This window comes from Madurella fahalii (assembly GCF_045866475.1).
Source record: "Madurella fahalii IFM 68171 DNA, scaffold_3, whole genome shotgun sequence".
Taxonomy (NCBI): Eukaryota; Fungi; Ascomycota; class Sordariomycetes; order Sordariales; genus Madurella; species Madurella fahalii.
In genome coordinates, this window is record NW_027263973.1 from 3,945,742 (window position 1) to 3,961,077 (window position 15,336).

At 47.6% G+C, this 15,336-nt stretch overlaps 3 protein-coding genes across 3 annotated transcripts; 2 read left to right on the forward strand and 1 right to left on the reverse strand.

The window, feature by feature from the left end:
* Positions 1 to 234: 234 nt before the first annotated feature.
* On the forward strand, positions 235 to 843 carry MFIFM68171_06601 (uncharacterized protein; the record flags this gene model as incomplete). Its single annotated transcript, XM_071062021.1, has 1 exon — positions 235 to 843. The coding sequence occupies one exon, from the start codon at positions 235 to 237 to the stop codon at positions 841 to 843; it is 609 nt and encodes a 202-aa protein (XP_070918122.1).
* Positions 844 to 1,697: 854 nt separating this feature from the next.
* Positions 1,698 to 3,806, forward strand: MFIFM68171_06602 (uncharacterized protein; the record flags this gene model as incomplete). The annotated part of the gene is made up of 1 exon (XM_071062022.1): positions 1,698 to 3,806. The coding sequence occupies one exon, from the start codon at positions 1,698 to 1,700 to the stop codon at positions 3,804 to 3,806; it is 2,109 nt and encodes a 702-aa protein (XP_070918123.1).
* Positions 3,807 to 4,529: 723 nt separating this feature from the next.
* On the reverse strand, positions 4,530 to 5,796 carry MFIFM68171_06603 (uncharacterized protein; the record flags this gene model as incomplete). The annotated part of the gene is made up of 3 exons (XM_071062023.1): positions 4,530 to 4,724; positions 4,784 to 5,092; positions 5,149 to 5,796. The coding sequence occupies 3 exons, from the start codon at positions 5,794 to 5,796 to the stop codon at positions 4,530 to 4,532; spliced, it is 1,152 nt and encodes a 383-aa protein (XP_070918124.1).
* Between the last annotated feature and the right edge of the window lie 9,540 nt (positions 5,797 to 15,336).

The window sequence follows — 15,336 nt, forward strand, 5'->3', positions numbered from 1 at the left end:
GATTCCAACATTACCTTATAAGCTGCTTGCCTCCTTACCACATACCACTGCCACTAATTAGACCGAGATCCAGCCGTTAAGATTCGCCACAAGTTCTCCGTCCTGTTGTGGCTACCTCCTCAGGAGGTGCCAACCCTCCTCATCCAAGTCGCCAACTAAATTTCAATCCTCCGCACCAAGTCCTCCAGCGCAGCCCACCCACCGGTCCACGGGCCGATCAACAAGTTGGACAAAATGGCGCCGCTCAACCTTCCGCACCTCGCCGACATCCTCGAAACCGCCAGATCCACCATCCCCACCAAAACCCTCCCGCTCGCCCAGCTCCTGCACATCCGGCAAGCCGACCCAACCGTCACCATCATAACGGGCGGCGACGACGACGGCGGCCAGGCCGACAACTCGGTCACGACCGAGGCCACGACCCTGACGGGCGGCGCCATCGCGGGCATCGTCATCGGCTCCATCGTCGGCGTGCTGCTGCTGATCTGGATCATCCGCTCGTGCACCAACCTGGGCGCGCCGCCGGGCAGCGAGGCCCGCCCCGGCCGGCCGTGGTACGGCGGCGTGCGCGACGAGTACCCGCCGCGCCACCGGTCGGCGAGCCGGAGCCGCTCGCGCCACTCGTCCCACGGTCACCATCACCACCACCACCACCATCACCACCAGGGCGGGAGGAGGTCGCGGCGGGCGTCGGCTGTGGAGGTCGTGGAGCCCGTGCAGGTTGCCGAGGTGGCGCCGGTTGTGGTTCGGGAGAGCAGGAGGAGTAGGAGTAGGGGCCATTATGGGTACGGCGAGGGGGTTGTGCGAGGGGGAAGTAGGAGTCGGAGTCGGGGGAGGTATTGAGGGGGTTGGAGGGGGTTGAGGTGGGCAAAGAAGGTAGAAAAGGTTAAGGGAGCGAGGAGTGTATGTTGAGTAGCTGGAGATGGTTGTTGGAGGGGTGTTTCTGATATCCCGCTGTGATGTCTGGTATTTCTGAGAATACGAGGGTAGACGATTCTTTGTGTGGAAAGAGAGTAATCAATGCATTGTGCCAATCCCTGATCTAGTATCCCCTCCGCCCTTATAGTTATCCTATGATTATGCGAGAAAGAACTTGTTCGGTGATTGCTTGGGTGCCTGAACTAATAGGTCCGGCGTGATTTTCGACCATCCCACTAATGTACCTTACCTTAGATTGATGGTACCGGTTGAGCAATTTACGGCCAGTTTGGATTCTTAAGGGAAGAGACAAGGGTATTTCGATGAGAATCACGATGCAAGTTCGGCCACTCATCAGGCTCTCATCATGTTCCGAATTTTTGTATTCACAGGCGACGAAAAAGAGCGAGGAAACAAGCATCAAAACTAATGGGATACGACACACACTAGCTGCTGCCGTTTTAACCCAGATTGTCCCAAGCAAGTCTGACCTTCCCGGTCGGTGCGGGCATGCTGCTCCACTGGCTGTTCTAACCGGATTCATATGCTCAAGCGGCACAGTCAAACGGAGTTGCACGTGTCTGAGCAACCGAAACATCATGTTCTTGGCGGCCTATACATACGCGAGGTACCGGTGTCCACCCTTTCGTGCGGCTAAGGTCGTTCGTGCCCGGGATAAGTAATGTCCGTCCGTAACAGCGTTCGAACCATCGACGAACATGTTCCTTGCCATTTTCCCCCGTCAGGCGCCGAAACAATAAAGCAACGGCGAATCAAACATGGCAGCCGCTAGGGGTAGTGCTTACTCGCCGCTCGACAGAGCCGCGGATGAGATACGGCTCGTTACAATCACGTCCAGCCTCCCTAGCCGTCGCTTACAGTGCGGTCTAGAAAAGGTCTCGCTGAAACAATTTCGGTCCGAGTATTCGGCGTTCGTTCTCTCTAATGGTCTTTCTGGAGAATCTCCACGCCAAGTCAAATCACACTGGGCCACACGGTCCGGTGCTTCCCAACCAGATGATCGATTTCTCGGAAGCGTCCCGGAGCCGGATCACTACCGTTTCCAGTGGGGCGACTTCGCTGCACTGTCGTACGTATGGGGAGACGAATCAATGCGGCGGGACATCATTTTGAACGACAAGGTAGTGTCGATCACGGCAAATCTCGAGAGGGCATTGCGGGTTCTGGCGCGGGATGGCGTTTTCGGGGGCCGCTACAAGCTCTGGATTGACGCCATATGCATTAACCAGGCCGACGATCAAGAGAGAGCTCATCAAGTTCAGAAAATGAGAGAGATCTACAGCGGCGCTTGGGCCGTAATTTCTTGGATTGGATCGAGCCGTTCCGGGGCTCTGATCAACTATGCTTTCCGCTTCCTCCGGATCCTGGCTTCCCTAGAGGGAAACCAGCGTAGATTGGAGAATTTCCACACCGGAAGCGGAGAGCCTTCCAAAGGAACATATCTCTGCGCCCTCAATGACTTAATGAAGCAGATGTATTGGTTTCGGCTTTGGATCATCCAAGAGATCGTCATGGGGGCGTCCTCGACTGTTCTCCGCTTCGGAAACGAGATGATCGACTGGAACACGTTCTGCAAGGGGATTGCTGTCCTATACTACGGCTCCAACTGGCACCTCAAAAACTTCGAGCTGGAGCGTGAACTGTTGTCTAGGGGTATCCGTCACGGTTTGGTATGGCAGAGTTACAGCATCCACCTTGTTCACATCGACCTCCGGCAGTTGACGCGATCCGAAGAGGAACGGACAATGAAACGGATCGGCTTTCGCCGCCTTTTGGATATTTCGAATTCGGCCGACTGTCGCGATGTGCGCGACAAAGTCTTCGCGCTAGCCGGGATGATGGACCCAGCTGTCGCGGCCGATATAATGGAAGCCTACAATTTTGAACCCACAAGGCTCTTTGCTGCCGTTTCCCGGGCGTTCATTACCCGCATGAACAGCCTGGACCCATTACGTCAAGGCAACCCCTGGGGCCGCGTAGGCGCGCCATCATGGGCGGCTGATTGGACTTGGAATGGGCGCATTCGATTCTCGAGACCGGAGTATAACATGGTTGCGCCCCCCTGGGACCCCTCGGAGCCAGAACCGGACCCCGACTTGACCTACCGTGCCCATGGTGGCATACCGGCTTCGTACGTGTTCCTCGATGACTGGAAACTCCTCGAATGCGAAGGATTCATCTTTGACGAAGTGCTCGGATTGGGTGCCCCTGAGCAGGGCTTCTTCGAGTGGGACACGCAGCGAATTGTCCCCTGCCCTTCTTGGAGAAGTGCGTATGGGGATTTTGAAGCGACGGGCCGCGCCCTCTGGAGCACCTTACTTCTTTCTGTTGCCGCAAGGGGCGAACGCACACAACAACGACACGCAGCACTCCTCAATCTCCCGTCATCATTCTGGACTGCCCTGCCGCAGTTCACGGCAAAAGGATGGGATTGGCTAGCGGGACAACACCATTACTACTTCAAGTGGAACCTCTGGCGCGGTGCACATGACAACTTCATGCTTGGCGAGACGCGCCTTGGGGATTTCTTCACCGATACCATTCCCGAAGACGCCGAAGAAATCACTTACATAGAAGTCTACTGCGGTTCCCAGAGGGCCGTTATGCAACGCCGATTTATGTTAACAAAGAACGGGTATTTCGGCTGGGGCCCTGACAACCCGTTCGATGATGATCCATCGAAGGAGCTCAGGGTTGGGGACAAAATTGCCATTCTGTTTGGGTGCAGCACGCCTCTTGTCATACGGCCCAGAGACGACAAGTTCGAGGTCGTAGGGGAGGGGTACGTGCAGGGCTTTATGGATGGAGAGGCGCTCGGTCTTCTTGCGTCCGGCACTTGTCGTTTGCAGCGCTTTACATTTGTTTAAGTGTTTATAGTACATGATTTCTTCTTAAATAGTCAGAATCGTAACAGTAGCTGTGCAAGTCTTCCATACCCATTCCCAGACGCTAGGTATTATGTTTTTGTGCGCCATTTTGTTTCTACTTTTGCCTTTCGATTCGTCAGCCTTTGATCTCTATGTATATCGCGCTGACACATGCCGTTGGAATTCAGATACAGTAGGTATCGACTTAGTTGCTGCATAGGACAGCGGAGCTTGTTGTCCTCCTGCCTAGTTACCCACTAATTAATTCCTCCACAACCAACCATGGCCTCGCGGTGACACAGTACTCATCCGTATCTAAACCCGCTTAAATGTCAAGACGGACGCTATGTAGGCATACAAATCTCTCGCTTGCTTAGCGTCGGGTACAATTACGGAGACAGAACGAGACGAGAAAGTTCGAACTTAGCCAGCTCAAGTATAGAGGCGTTAACGGACTGAAGTGATAATACGTACTACCTATCCATTGTGCGTGGCAAACCGGATAATGATATGATTAGTCCGTAATCAAGCAGACCTGCAACAGGCGGTATAGGAAGTTCCAAAGGCGAAGGCGTGGCCGCTGACCCCTACTACCACAGCAGCCAACAACAGCTGAAAAGACAGCTATTCCTAGTAACCAGTGGGTTGGCGCGTGGTCAAGGCCAAGGCTTGGACATGCATGGTATGAAAGACACCCTGATGAAAGCCGTTCCGTGAGCCCGCTCAATCCCTGGGTGCGAAGCCACCACCCGGAGTTACCGACCACGTCTCTCCAGTGAAGACGAGCTGACCATTCTGCCTCAGTCGTTCCGGGTCGAAATACACGTGATGACCGATCCTCCTGTTCTCAAGCTCAAGCACGCGGAAGACAAGGTACACCGCGGATCGTTCATCTGCGTCGTTGTGGATACGTTGCATCTGTGTTTGGTTAACAACGAATACTGCCAAGTCCAAGGTGTCATCGACGAAATCCTTACCAGCCGATACTGGCCCTTGCTCATGAAGAACGGGGTGCTGGAAGGCCCAATTGTCGTTTTGACTTCGATGTAGTACAGCGGGCGAGCATTTCGCCAGTGCTGACTGTCGAGATAACCACAATCGACAAGGTGGCTCGTTAGCTCGCCTTCGACGTCCTCGTAAACGATGTCGGCCGTCTCCCTCCTCCCCCAAGACGCCATATCCGTGTAGGTTGGATGGATAGTAACGTAGTGCCGGAGGGTGCTTTGCCAATTATCACGACCACAGCCTGCTAGTGGGGGATTGAGGCGGGAAAGCAACTCGAAAACCTGAAACAGATGTGAGTTTTGGCCTTGTCGGGAGCTGGAGTTGTTTGCTAGCTCACGTATAGCTCTCCTGCTGCGCCAGTCTTCTTGTCCCGCTCAATTTGGCTGCTAGATCGAAACCTGTTTAAAGTGTCAAGCCCATCGAAGCTGGTGATCTCGACCTCCGGCAACGCATTCCGGAGGCTACTCATATCGTATGGTCCTCGCGATAACAGCGTAGCGGTCTGCGCCGCGGTGATGACTTTAGCCAAAAGTGCACGGTACTGGATGTGTTCTGTTGACAGAGGCTGATAGGGTGTCTGTGGGGCCGTAACAACTGGCACCATGCTGTGGCGCGTACTCGATGTGGCAGGGGTGAGAGTCCTAGGCCGTGATACTATACTGTCATCGTCTTCGACCTCGTCCTCCACATCATCCTCGTCTTCAACCTCGTCCTCAACTTCGTCCTCGTCTTCAACCTCGTCTTCGCCCTCAACCTCGTCCTCGTCCTCAAACTCGACCTCATCCTCAACCTCGTCCTCGACCTCAACCTCGTCTTCGTCTTCAACCTCGTCCTCGGCTTCATGTGGAATATTGACTCGCACAATCCCTTTAAGGTCGAGAATTCGATGAACAGCAGACACCCTAGCACTGAGAAGTGCAGTGAGAGCAGTCAGCAAAGTGTCGTCTACATTTTTGCGCAGTATATTTGGGGCTGGGTCCCGCATGAGCCACTCCGCCAGGCGCAATGGTAGCAAGGATCCGAAGCAAACGTCCTGCGAGATCTCGTCCAAGGGAACATAGATCTCGAGTCGCGGTTTGTCTCTAATGTAACGTATATTATAAGCGAGCTGACCATATAAGCGAGCTGACCATATAAGCGAGCTAACCATATAAGCGAGCTGACCACTTTCCACTACCTCACCACTACTATCCTCAATTACAACACCACCACTAGGAAATAACAATAACTGAACCAGAAATAGATGAATCGGACGATTCTCCAGCCTCCTGACACGTACGTGCATTATGACCGGGCTTGCCGCACTTACTATAGCACCGAATCTTCGTAGTTGTCAGGTGCAGGAGGGTGTCAGGTGCAGGCGGGGCACTGCCAGGGTCAGGGGCCTATAAATTACCGGCTTCGCCAAAAGTTTTGGAACGTTCAGAATTCAACACTGTCACCTACTACCTCCTTAGAAGCGATAGCTGCGCAGACGCCGCTCCTTCAATACGAATCATCCTTTCACTCTCCTTTTCTCACAGCAATCCCAATTTTCGATCTGACAGTAGTAGACCCCCTTATACTACTACTATCTTATCGTCTTTCGTGGATTACCTGCTCATCTACAGCCTTTTGATCTAGTAGATCCTGTGCCTCTTGTACGGTAAAAGACCCTCCAAGCCGTATACGTGTTTTTTTGGCTCTCCGTCGCTTACTAAGCCCCTTATTGGCCTTTCGCAGTGCCGAGACCTCTGTACGTAAAAGAGCCACTTCGTGTATTACAGCCATCATACCTTTGGCTAATTGGTCTACGACAGCTAGTATAGGTGCCGGAGAACTGCCTTGGTGGTTAGATATCCGGCCTTTGATAAAGTCTTTCTGTGAGGTGGCCTCTCGGGGGTTTTATGGTGTTTGAGATTGCCAAGGTAGTGCCGTATCTGGCTGCGAGATTAGTGGAGTTGGGGTTCGGAGACGTATATCTATTTTGGAAATAATCCTTTCTAGATCGTATGGCATAAGACCTGCTCCGGTAAAGGCTCTTTGGATATTCTTCTCGGTAAAAGAAGAAACGCTGCTCTGAACGCACAAAGGAATTCCAATTTAGTGATATATGTGATATGTATACATATAAGTTCCTCGATTTAGTAGCCGTAAGCTCTCTTCAACGGTCCAAAACAACCAACATCTAATGGTTGGACTAGGTGCGAAGAGTGTGGAGGCATATAAAGTGTGATGATATTGTGTTTCTGGCAGTAGACTGTCAGGTGCAGGAGAGTGTCAGGTGCAGGCGGGGCACTGCCAGGGTCAGGGGCCTATAAATTACCGGCTTCGCCGGAAGTTTTGGAACGTTCAGAGTTCAACACTGTCACCTACCACCTCCTTAGAAGCGATAGCTGCGCAGACGCCGCTCCTTCAATGCGAATCATCCTTTCACTCTCCTTTTCTCACAGCAATCCCAATTTTCGATCTGACATAGACCTCGAATTGGTCGGAGTGGTGGCTCTCGTGGCTATCGAGAACTAGGAGCCGGTATTTGCCTTTGGTACGAGATGTTGTATGAAAATCGAAATGCCAAATCCAATCTAGGCCTTTCTTATTGGTAGTCCAGCTATTATCAGTTATACCGATATACCAGGTAGCTGGAAGATTGCATTCTCGATACCAACTTTCCTGGTAGTATTTCCCTTTTAAAAGGATGAATGGTGGGATAGCCTAGCCTTGAGCATTTACTCCTTAGATAACTGTAGCCCATTCGCGATTACTAGGCTGAACTTTTTTGGCTTTCCTATAGCCATCGGAGGTAGTAACAACTATACTAGTAGTAATTGTATCTATCAGGAACCCGGTCTCGTTAAAGTTGTATATATCTTCGTCGAGGATACTATATTTAGCTTTGGTATTATATATAAGTATAAACCACTTGCGAATAACTTTAGGATCTTCGTATTTGGCCTTCTGGTAGTCGTATCTATGTATAAAACGCGTCTGGAGTTCTGGTTGACGTTTAACGAAGTTGTGAGCCTAGAGCTTACCGACAGGGGGCATGTCGCATTCGCGTAGCAATCGGTTGGCCATATCTTCTATAAAACGAAGCCGAGGAGAAAATGCGTGTATATATAACTCAGTTATATACTGAATAATCGTATGCTCCTCCAGATCCGTAAGTTTCCGTAAGTTGGGTCGAGCATCTTGTCGTGTAGGTATACTCTTACGTCAGCTTCGAAGAGTGGTTTTATTGACCCTATAGATCTTTGCTACAGCTCGGATACTAAGTTTCGGATTGTTTTTGAGAGCGTCGATTGCTAGGTTTATCTTAGCTTCGTACGAAGATATTGCCATTGTTAGTTGTAAAGAAATTTGGTATTTGGTATAGGGGGGACGCGTTGCGGTGGGAAGTGGTCAGCTCGCTTATATGGTCAGCTCGCTTATAATATACGTTATATGTTGTCGCCAGTTTCGTCCTTCACCGTGACTAGCTTCCCATTCTGGGAAATGATCAGCTCGGACCGTATGTCTTTCGTGCCGATAACCTTCGCGGTCCTGAACATGCGGTACAGCCAAGACGCGCCGGCTTGGTATCGTGGGCTGTTGAAAGTAGCAGCAATCCTGAGACGCATGTATGATCAGTGTTTACCTCACCCAGACACCAGAGGCGGAAAGAGTAAATCTGGTAGTTACTAGTACTTACCGGAGCAGAGCATGCGCCTTTAATTTAATGTCACGGTCTGGCGCTGAAATGAGACGTTGACTAGACGTATCCGACAGGTCTACTGAAGTGATTTGCTTCACAGCAACTGACAAGTACCGTGACCGTAGGTTTGCCCACTCAAAGAACGGCTGTAGCTGCCGAACTTCTTAGAGGGTGAAGTCAAGCATCTTGACCCGGTGGCCCTTGAATTTTTCGGCGAGGTACTCTCGGTCGACAATGGCGAAATCGGATTTAGCAGTGGTCAACACCAAGTTTCTATCGCCGTGGTAAACCGGGAATATGTGAGCCTCTAGGAGAGGCTCTGGAGGCGAGCGGTCAGGCTCATCCTGTAGAAGAGCATTGAAGGACCACAGAGTGCTTTTCAGCGCCTACACTTTCGTCTTTGGGCTCGTTTTCAGAAGTTCGTCATACACCATCTGCAATGTAAGTGTCTGAACGCCCAACTTATCAACGAAGAAACCTTTCAAGTCTTCATAATTGTCATCCAAGGTGATCTTTCCTCCGATGCCCGTCGGGCTGGACCACAGGCACTCGGATGTCTTGTGCCACCTGGACACGCCATCTTTTACGACGAAGATGAGGCCCTTGTTCTCGATTTCTCAGCTGACACATGGTTAGCTCCAAAGGAACCAGAAGTTTCGAGAGAAACAGGGCAGGAATATGCCTCAGTTCTTCCGCAAATTCAGCGATTTCTATCCTGTCCAAGTACTCATAAATGGCCAGGATGCAATCAAAATCATCATCGTAATGGTTCTACCAGGAAGCATTTTGTATGGGGAGTGTGCGCTGGAAGAAGAGCACAAAACGAGCCATCTACTTCTAGGGTAGGGAAAAACCCAACCACGGATACCCACGAGTTACCCAGATATTACTAGGTATAATCCACCTTACCTAAAATCATTTGGGTATGGGTGGGTAATCTCTATATCTCTTTGGGTAATTCTAAATATAGGTAGGTAATACTTATCTTAGTTTAAGTATAAGGTTAGGTTAGAATAGCACTTATGTAATTATCTCTATAATTACATTCAGATACTAGTATAAATCAACGTAGTCTCTTTAGACTTGCTTCTCTCTACCTACCTTCTCTAATTCCTTGACTTATTTATAGTAGCAAGTATAATCACATAGGTCTCTATTATCTGGCAGATATTCTGTACTAGGTACATATCTTTACACATCAACAAACTCTCTTAATATAGATAGTTGCTAGATTGCTCGCTAGATTGTATTAGGGTGATTATATAGATGATTATAATAAGAAACTTACTAGTAAAGTAATCTATGAAAAATGAATTTACTACCTCTTGAATTGTATATAATATAGCTATCTCGAACCAAATATTGGTAACGTATTTGATAAGCGAGCGGCGAATATAAGCGAGCGGCGAATTTACTACTACTCCACTACAACTATCCTCAATTATACAACCACAACACTAGGAAATAACAATAATTGAACCAGAAATAGATAAATCAGACGATTCTCTAGCCTCCTGACATGTGTGTGAATTATGGCCAAGCTTGCCACATAGACTACAGTACCGAACCTTCGTACTGTCAAAAGGGTCAGGAAGCTAGATCCTGGATCTGCAAAACACGAACCCGGATCAGTGTGATCCGGATTAGTGCGACTCGGATAAGTGTGATCCGATCTCTCGGAGACCTGTCAACCCGGGTCTCCGTGGTCTAGGAAATTGGGAATAAGAAGGAAGTTCACCTCTGTTAGACAAGGAAGAAAAGAAGATATACTCAATTTTCGATCCTGAATTTCCATCCTAAATTTAACTCCGAACGTTCAGAGGTGCTGTGCATCCGACACGTACTAGACCCCCCTGCACCACGACTATTTGGCCGTGTTTCCTGGACTAACTGCTTATCCACAGCCTTCTAGTCCAGTAAATCCTGTACCTCTTGTACTGTAAGTGACCCTCCAAACCGTATACGTGTTTTTTTGGCCCTCCATCTCTTACTAAGCTCCTCATTGGCCTTACGTAGTAAAGAGACCTCTGTACGTAAAAGAGCTACCTCGTATATTATGGCCATTGTACCTTTGGCTAATTGGTCCATAGCAGCCAGCATAGGTGTTGGAGAACTGCCTTGATGGTTAGATATCTGGCCTTTAATAAGGTCTGTCTGTGAGATGGCCTCTCAGGGGTTCTGTGGCGTCTGGGATAGCCAAGGTAGTACCGTTCTAGGCTTGAGGCTGGTGGAGTTGGAGTTCAAAGCCATATATCTATCTTGGAAATCACTCTTTCTGGGTTGTACGGTATAAGGCCGGCTCTAGCAAAGGCGCTTTGGATATTCTTGTCGGTAAAGGAGGTAAAAAATGCCTCTTTGAACGCGTAAAGGAATTCCAACTTAGTGATATACGTGATATACATACGTATAAGTGTGAGGGTCAAGGACCCAAGTATCACAGGACCGGCTGAGGGCACAGCCCCAGGTACGTGATATAAGCAAGTGGTGCGTAGCGTTCAATCACGGAGTGATTGAACTGGCGGATCTTTTGGTTCATTGGCAGAGTGGTTTACTGCGCGCCCTCTTACACCAAGGATAGTAGGACCAGAGTGCCTGGGTACGAGCAGTGCACGCGCAACGTAGGAGCAGAGTGCTCGTTAGGGGTAGGATGGTGGTCTCATTGAACTCTGTCTCTCTCCTAAGTCCTGTCTTCCACCTCCCTCTTTATGCACTGCGATGACAGCGTCTGGGCTCACTTACCCCGCTCGCTACCCCGTCATCGACCTTGCTTGTACGCTCCTTCGACGCTCCTCTGACGCGATATCCTCGCCCTTCCGGCCTAGCGTTGTTGTTGCTTTTGCGACCCCGCCGGCGCTGCGACTTCGGGGCTTCCGTTCTGCGCCCACGCCGACCTTACCCAGCCGGTCCTCACAATAAGTTCCTCGATATGTTGGCTGTAATCCTTCTTTAATAACCCAAAACAACTAATATCTAATGGTTAGACGAGGTACGAGGAGTATAGAGGTATATAAAGTGTAATAATACTATGTTTCTGGCAGTAGATTTCGAATTAGTCAGAGTGGTAGCTTTCGTAGCCATCGAGAACTAGGAGCCGGTATTTGCCTTTCGTACGAGATGCTATATAAAGATCGAAATGCTGAATCCAATTTAGGTCTTTCTTATTAGTAGTCTAGCCGTTATCAGTTATACCGATATACTAGGTAGCTAGAAGATCATACTCTTGATACCAACTCTCCTAATAATATTTCCCTTTTAAAGAATAAATAGTAGAATAGCCTAGCCTTAGACATTCACTCTTTAGATAACTATAGCCCATTTATGATTACCAGACTAGACCTTTTTAGCCTTGCTAAAGCTATTAGAAGTAGTAACTACTATACTAGTAGTAATTATATCTATTATAAATCTAGTCTCGTCAAAGTTATATATATCATCGTTAAGTATACTGTATTTAGCTTTAGTGTTATATACAAGTACAAACCACTTGCGAATAACCTTTAGATCTTCGCATTTAGTCCTTCGGTAGTTGTATTTATACGTAAAATGCATCCGGAGTTCTAGTTGGCGTTTAACAAAGTTGTGAGCCCAGCGTTTGCCAACAGAGGAGGCATCGCGTTCGTATAGTAGTCGGTTGGCTATATCTTCTATAAAACAAAGCCGAGGAGGAAATGCATATATATAGAGCTCACTTATATACTGAACAATCGTACTCTCCTCTAGATCTATAAGTTTGCGTGAGTTAGCTGGTATATCACGTCGTGAAGGCTGACCAGCACGTCGATAGCAAAGTGTTATTTCTGGAACGTTGTAGATATTGGATGTGGAAAGAACATTGAGTTTTTTGCTCTTTTGGATCAATTTGAGAGCTAAGAGTATCTTGGCTTCTTTTGAGGATGTAGCTATAGCTTGTTGTGGTAGAATTGAGGATTGAAGGTAGAGAGTTTACGCCGTAGAGAAAATTCGCTGCTCGCTTATATTCGTTACTCGCTTATCAAATACGTTAATATAATCTCTTGTAATCTCTTATAATCTCTTATAATCTCCTAAACCAGCTATATAAAAAGTATTTAAAGGATTAAAAGGTTAGTATCCTTCTACTAAAGTTAGATCTCTTGTAATATATATACTATATTATTAGATTAGCTATAAATAAGAAGTTAAATATATAACTTACTTCTATATATAGTATAATATAGCTATTACTAAATAGTATTAGTATTATTTCCTATACGTACTTTCATATTAACCTACTGATAATAATGAATGCTCAGATCAGTAAATAGTTTTTTTTTCTTATAGAACTATATAATACTCTTCTAGTTATAAAGATTGCTATACTATCTAAGAACTAACTTTATTTTATCTTTAGTAGGTATCTTATAGCTACTACCTCAAGTTTTACTACTATAGTTACTAACGTACATTATAAGCAAATAGTCCATATAAGCGAATGGTCTACTTTCTAACGTGACACGCCACTCTTACACTCAACACAGATTTTCTCAACAACCCAACATACCTCCTACTTCAAAGGAAGCTAGGCTAATCCTGGCCCTTAACACTCTTCAAAATGATAAAAACCTAAGCCTACGAGGTGTAGCAAAGGTCTACAACGTCAGCTATACTACTCTTCACAACTGTTGTAAGGGCCAGCCTATGCAACGCGATATTCCAGTCAACTTGTGGAAGCTTACGGATCTCGAAGAGCTGACGATAATTCAGTATATCTTGAACTATCTGAGCGTACATTCCCACCTAGACTGAGTAGTATAGAAGATATAGCTAACTAACTACTACATATACGTAATACGTTCCCTGTCAGCAAACTCTGGACCCACAACTTCGTCAAACACCAGCTAGAGCTCTGGATACATTGAATACGTCGGTACGACTACTAAAGGGCCAAGTGCGAGGATCCAAGGGTTATTGGCGAATGGTTTACACTCGTACAGAATATTAAGGCTAAGTATGGTATTGTGGATAACGATATTTACAACTTCGATGAGACTGGGTTTATAATAGGGATTATCTCTGTAGTATAGTCGTTACAACCTCTAACAGCTATGGCAAGGCAAAGCTAGCTGTTACGTAGCGGAGGCTAACACTGCTCAGCAGTGCCTGGGCCCACATCCCGTCAGGGATGACGGCCCAGAGGTCATCACATACGTCTATAAAGACCCCCCAGATTTGTCCTCAGAGGACCTTCATAAAATCAACCATCATCATATCTTACTTTGTCATAGATCATACCAGTATTCATGAAGTACCTACCTCAGCGTCAAGGCTGACGCCCTTGAGGTCACCAGTTACGGGATCACAACGGAAACCTCGTAACAAGTGGTACCTACCACCAGAATCGAACTTGACCTTTGTCATTCCCGACGACGAGGACGTCGTCTTTGCGCTAAAGCGAGGCGCTGCAAACACATTCAGCGAGCTCAGAGGAGCATCCCATCCGGAACCAGCAATCGTCAACGTTGACGACCATCCTACGAGATTATAGCAGATGAACGATCAAGACCTCGAACACATAAGGTAGATATACAAGTTTATTATCGACAACCCGACAGTCAGTTTGGTCCAGAAGTTAACCGACGACGCTATTTGGAAGCTGCGCAGCGTCATATCACTCGTCGAGAGCGACATTTCCTCCGCCTACGAACAGGAGTTCTCAGAAGAAGCACAATTCGAAGACTACCTAGACAGTTAGAAACTCGACTACCACGTACCCAGGTAGTACGTTCAGTATTACATCAAGAAGGCAATACAACATATCAGAGAGACCAGACTCCCGCCCTGGCCTGAGTAACCAGAGGAATCGACTACCACGTACTCGAAGGGAACAGCATTGACCCCGAAAACGCCAAAAACGGCTTTCTCAGTGTAATACAATATACCGCTACCGACAAGAACAATACAATCATTACAATCAGCAAGTTATTACAAGCAGACCCACCGAACCGAGCTAGATCAGGAAGGCTCTTCTGGAGATAAGACGCTAGCTATACTAAAGACGGTATCGCTGCCAGAAAACCCTATTCGAAGGGTATCTCTAGTATTCCAAACCTTTCTATCAGCAACTACATCGGATCCTAAAGCGTTACCGTTTATAGGAATAATATTAAGGCAAATACCTAGTAAGTTCCTACTAGGCGAATACGAGGGCGACCTCCGACTAAGCGGATCTAGAACCCTATCGACGACGATAGAAATCCCGCCGAGACAGATACCCTTATTGTTAATAAGTACGGTCCTATAGGATTTAGGGGAGCCGAGAACTTCGGCCCTGGTTATCGACAACGATGAGCTTAACCGAAGGATTATCGAAATCGTTATAAAACTCCTTACTAACGGACTCCGAGATATAGGGCCTGTTACTCCCGACGGCTCTAGCTATACCCTAACCTTAGGCACCCGACCTATATAGTTAAACTGGAAGATTACCGATATCAGTCTTTTATAGATCGACGTGGACCCCGAAAAGTACGGCGAGGGCAACCTCTTCTATATCGATAACGGGAAGTAGCTCTATTACCGAGATATTAACCTATAGATCGACGTAGTATACGACTATACTAACGTCAGTTACGCTAACTCGGATGCACTTCGTAAGGGAATATACTAACTCCTACGAGGTAAGGCATTGTAGTAGTATTAAGAAGAGCTTACTGTTACTAAAAAGGCTTTACTTCGCGTCGAAGTCGTTAGCTAAACCGATAAGATCCGAGCTAAATTTAGTATTAAGCACTAGGATACAGAACGTTGGATATCCGAATATAGTTATATAGTATCCGATAACCTTAACGATATACCAATTAGGAAGTTTGCTATAGAACTCTTCCGATATATACG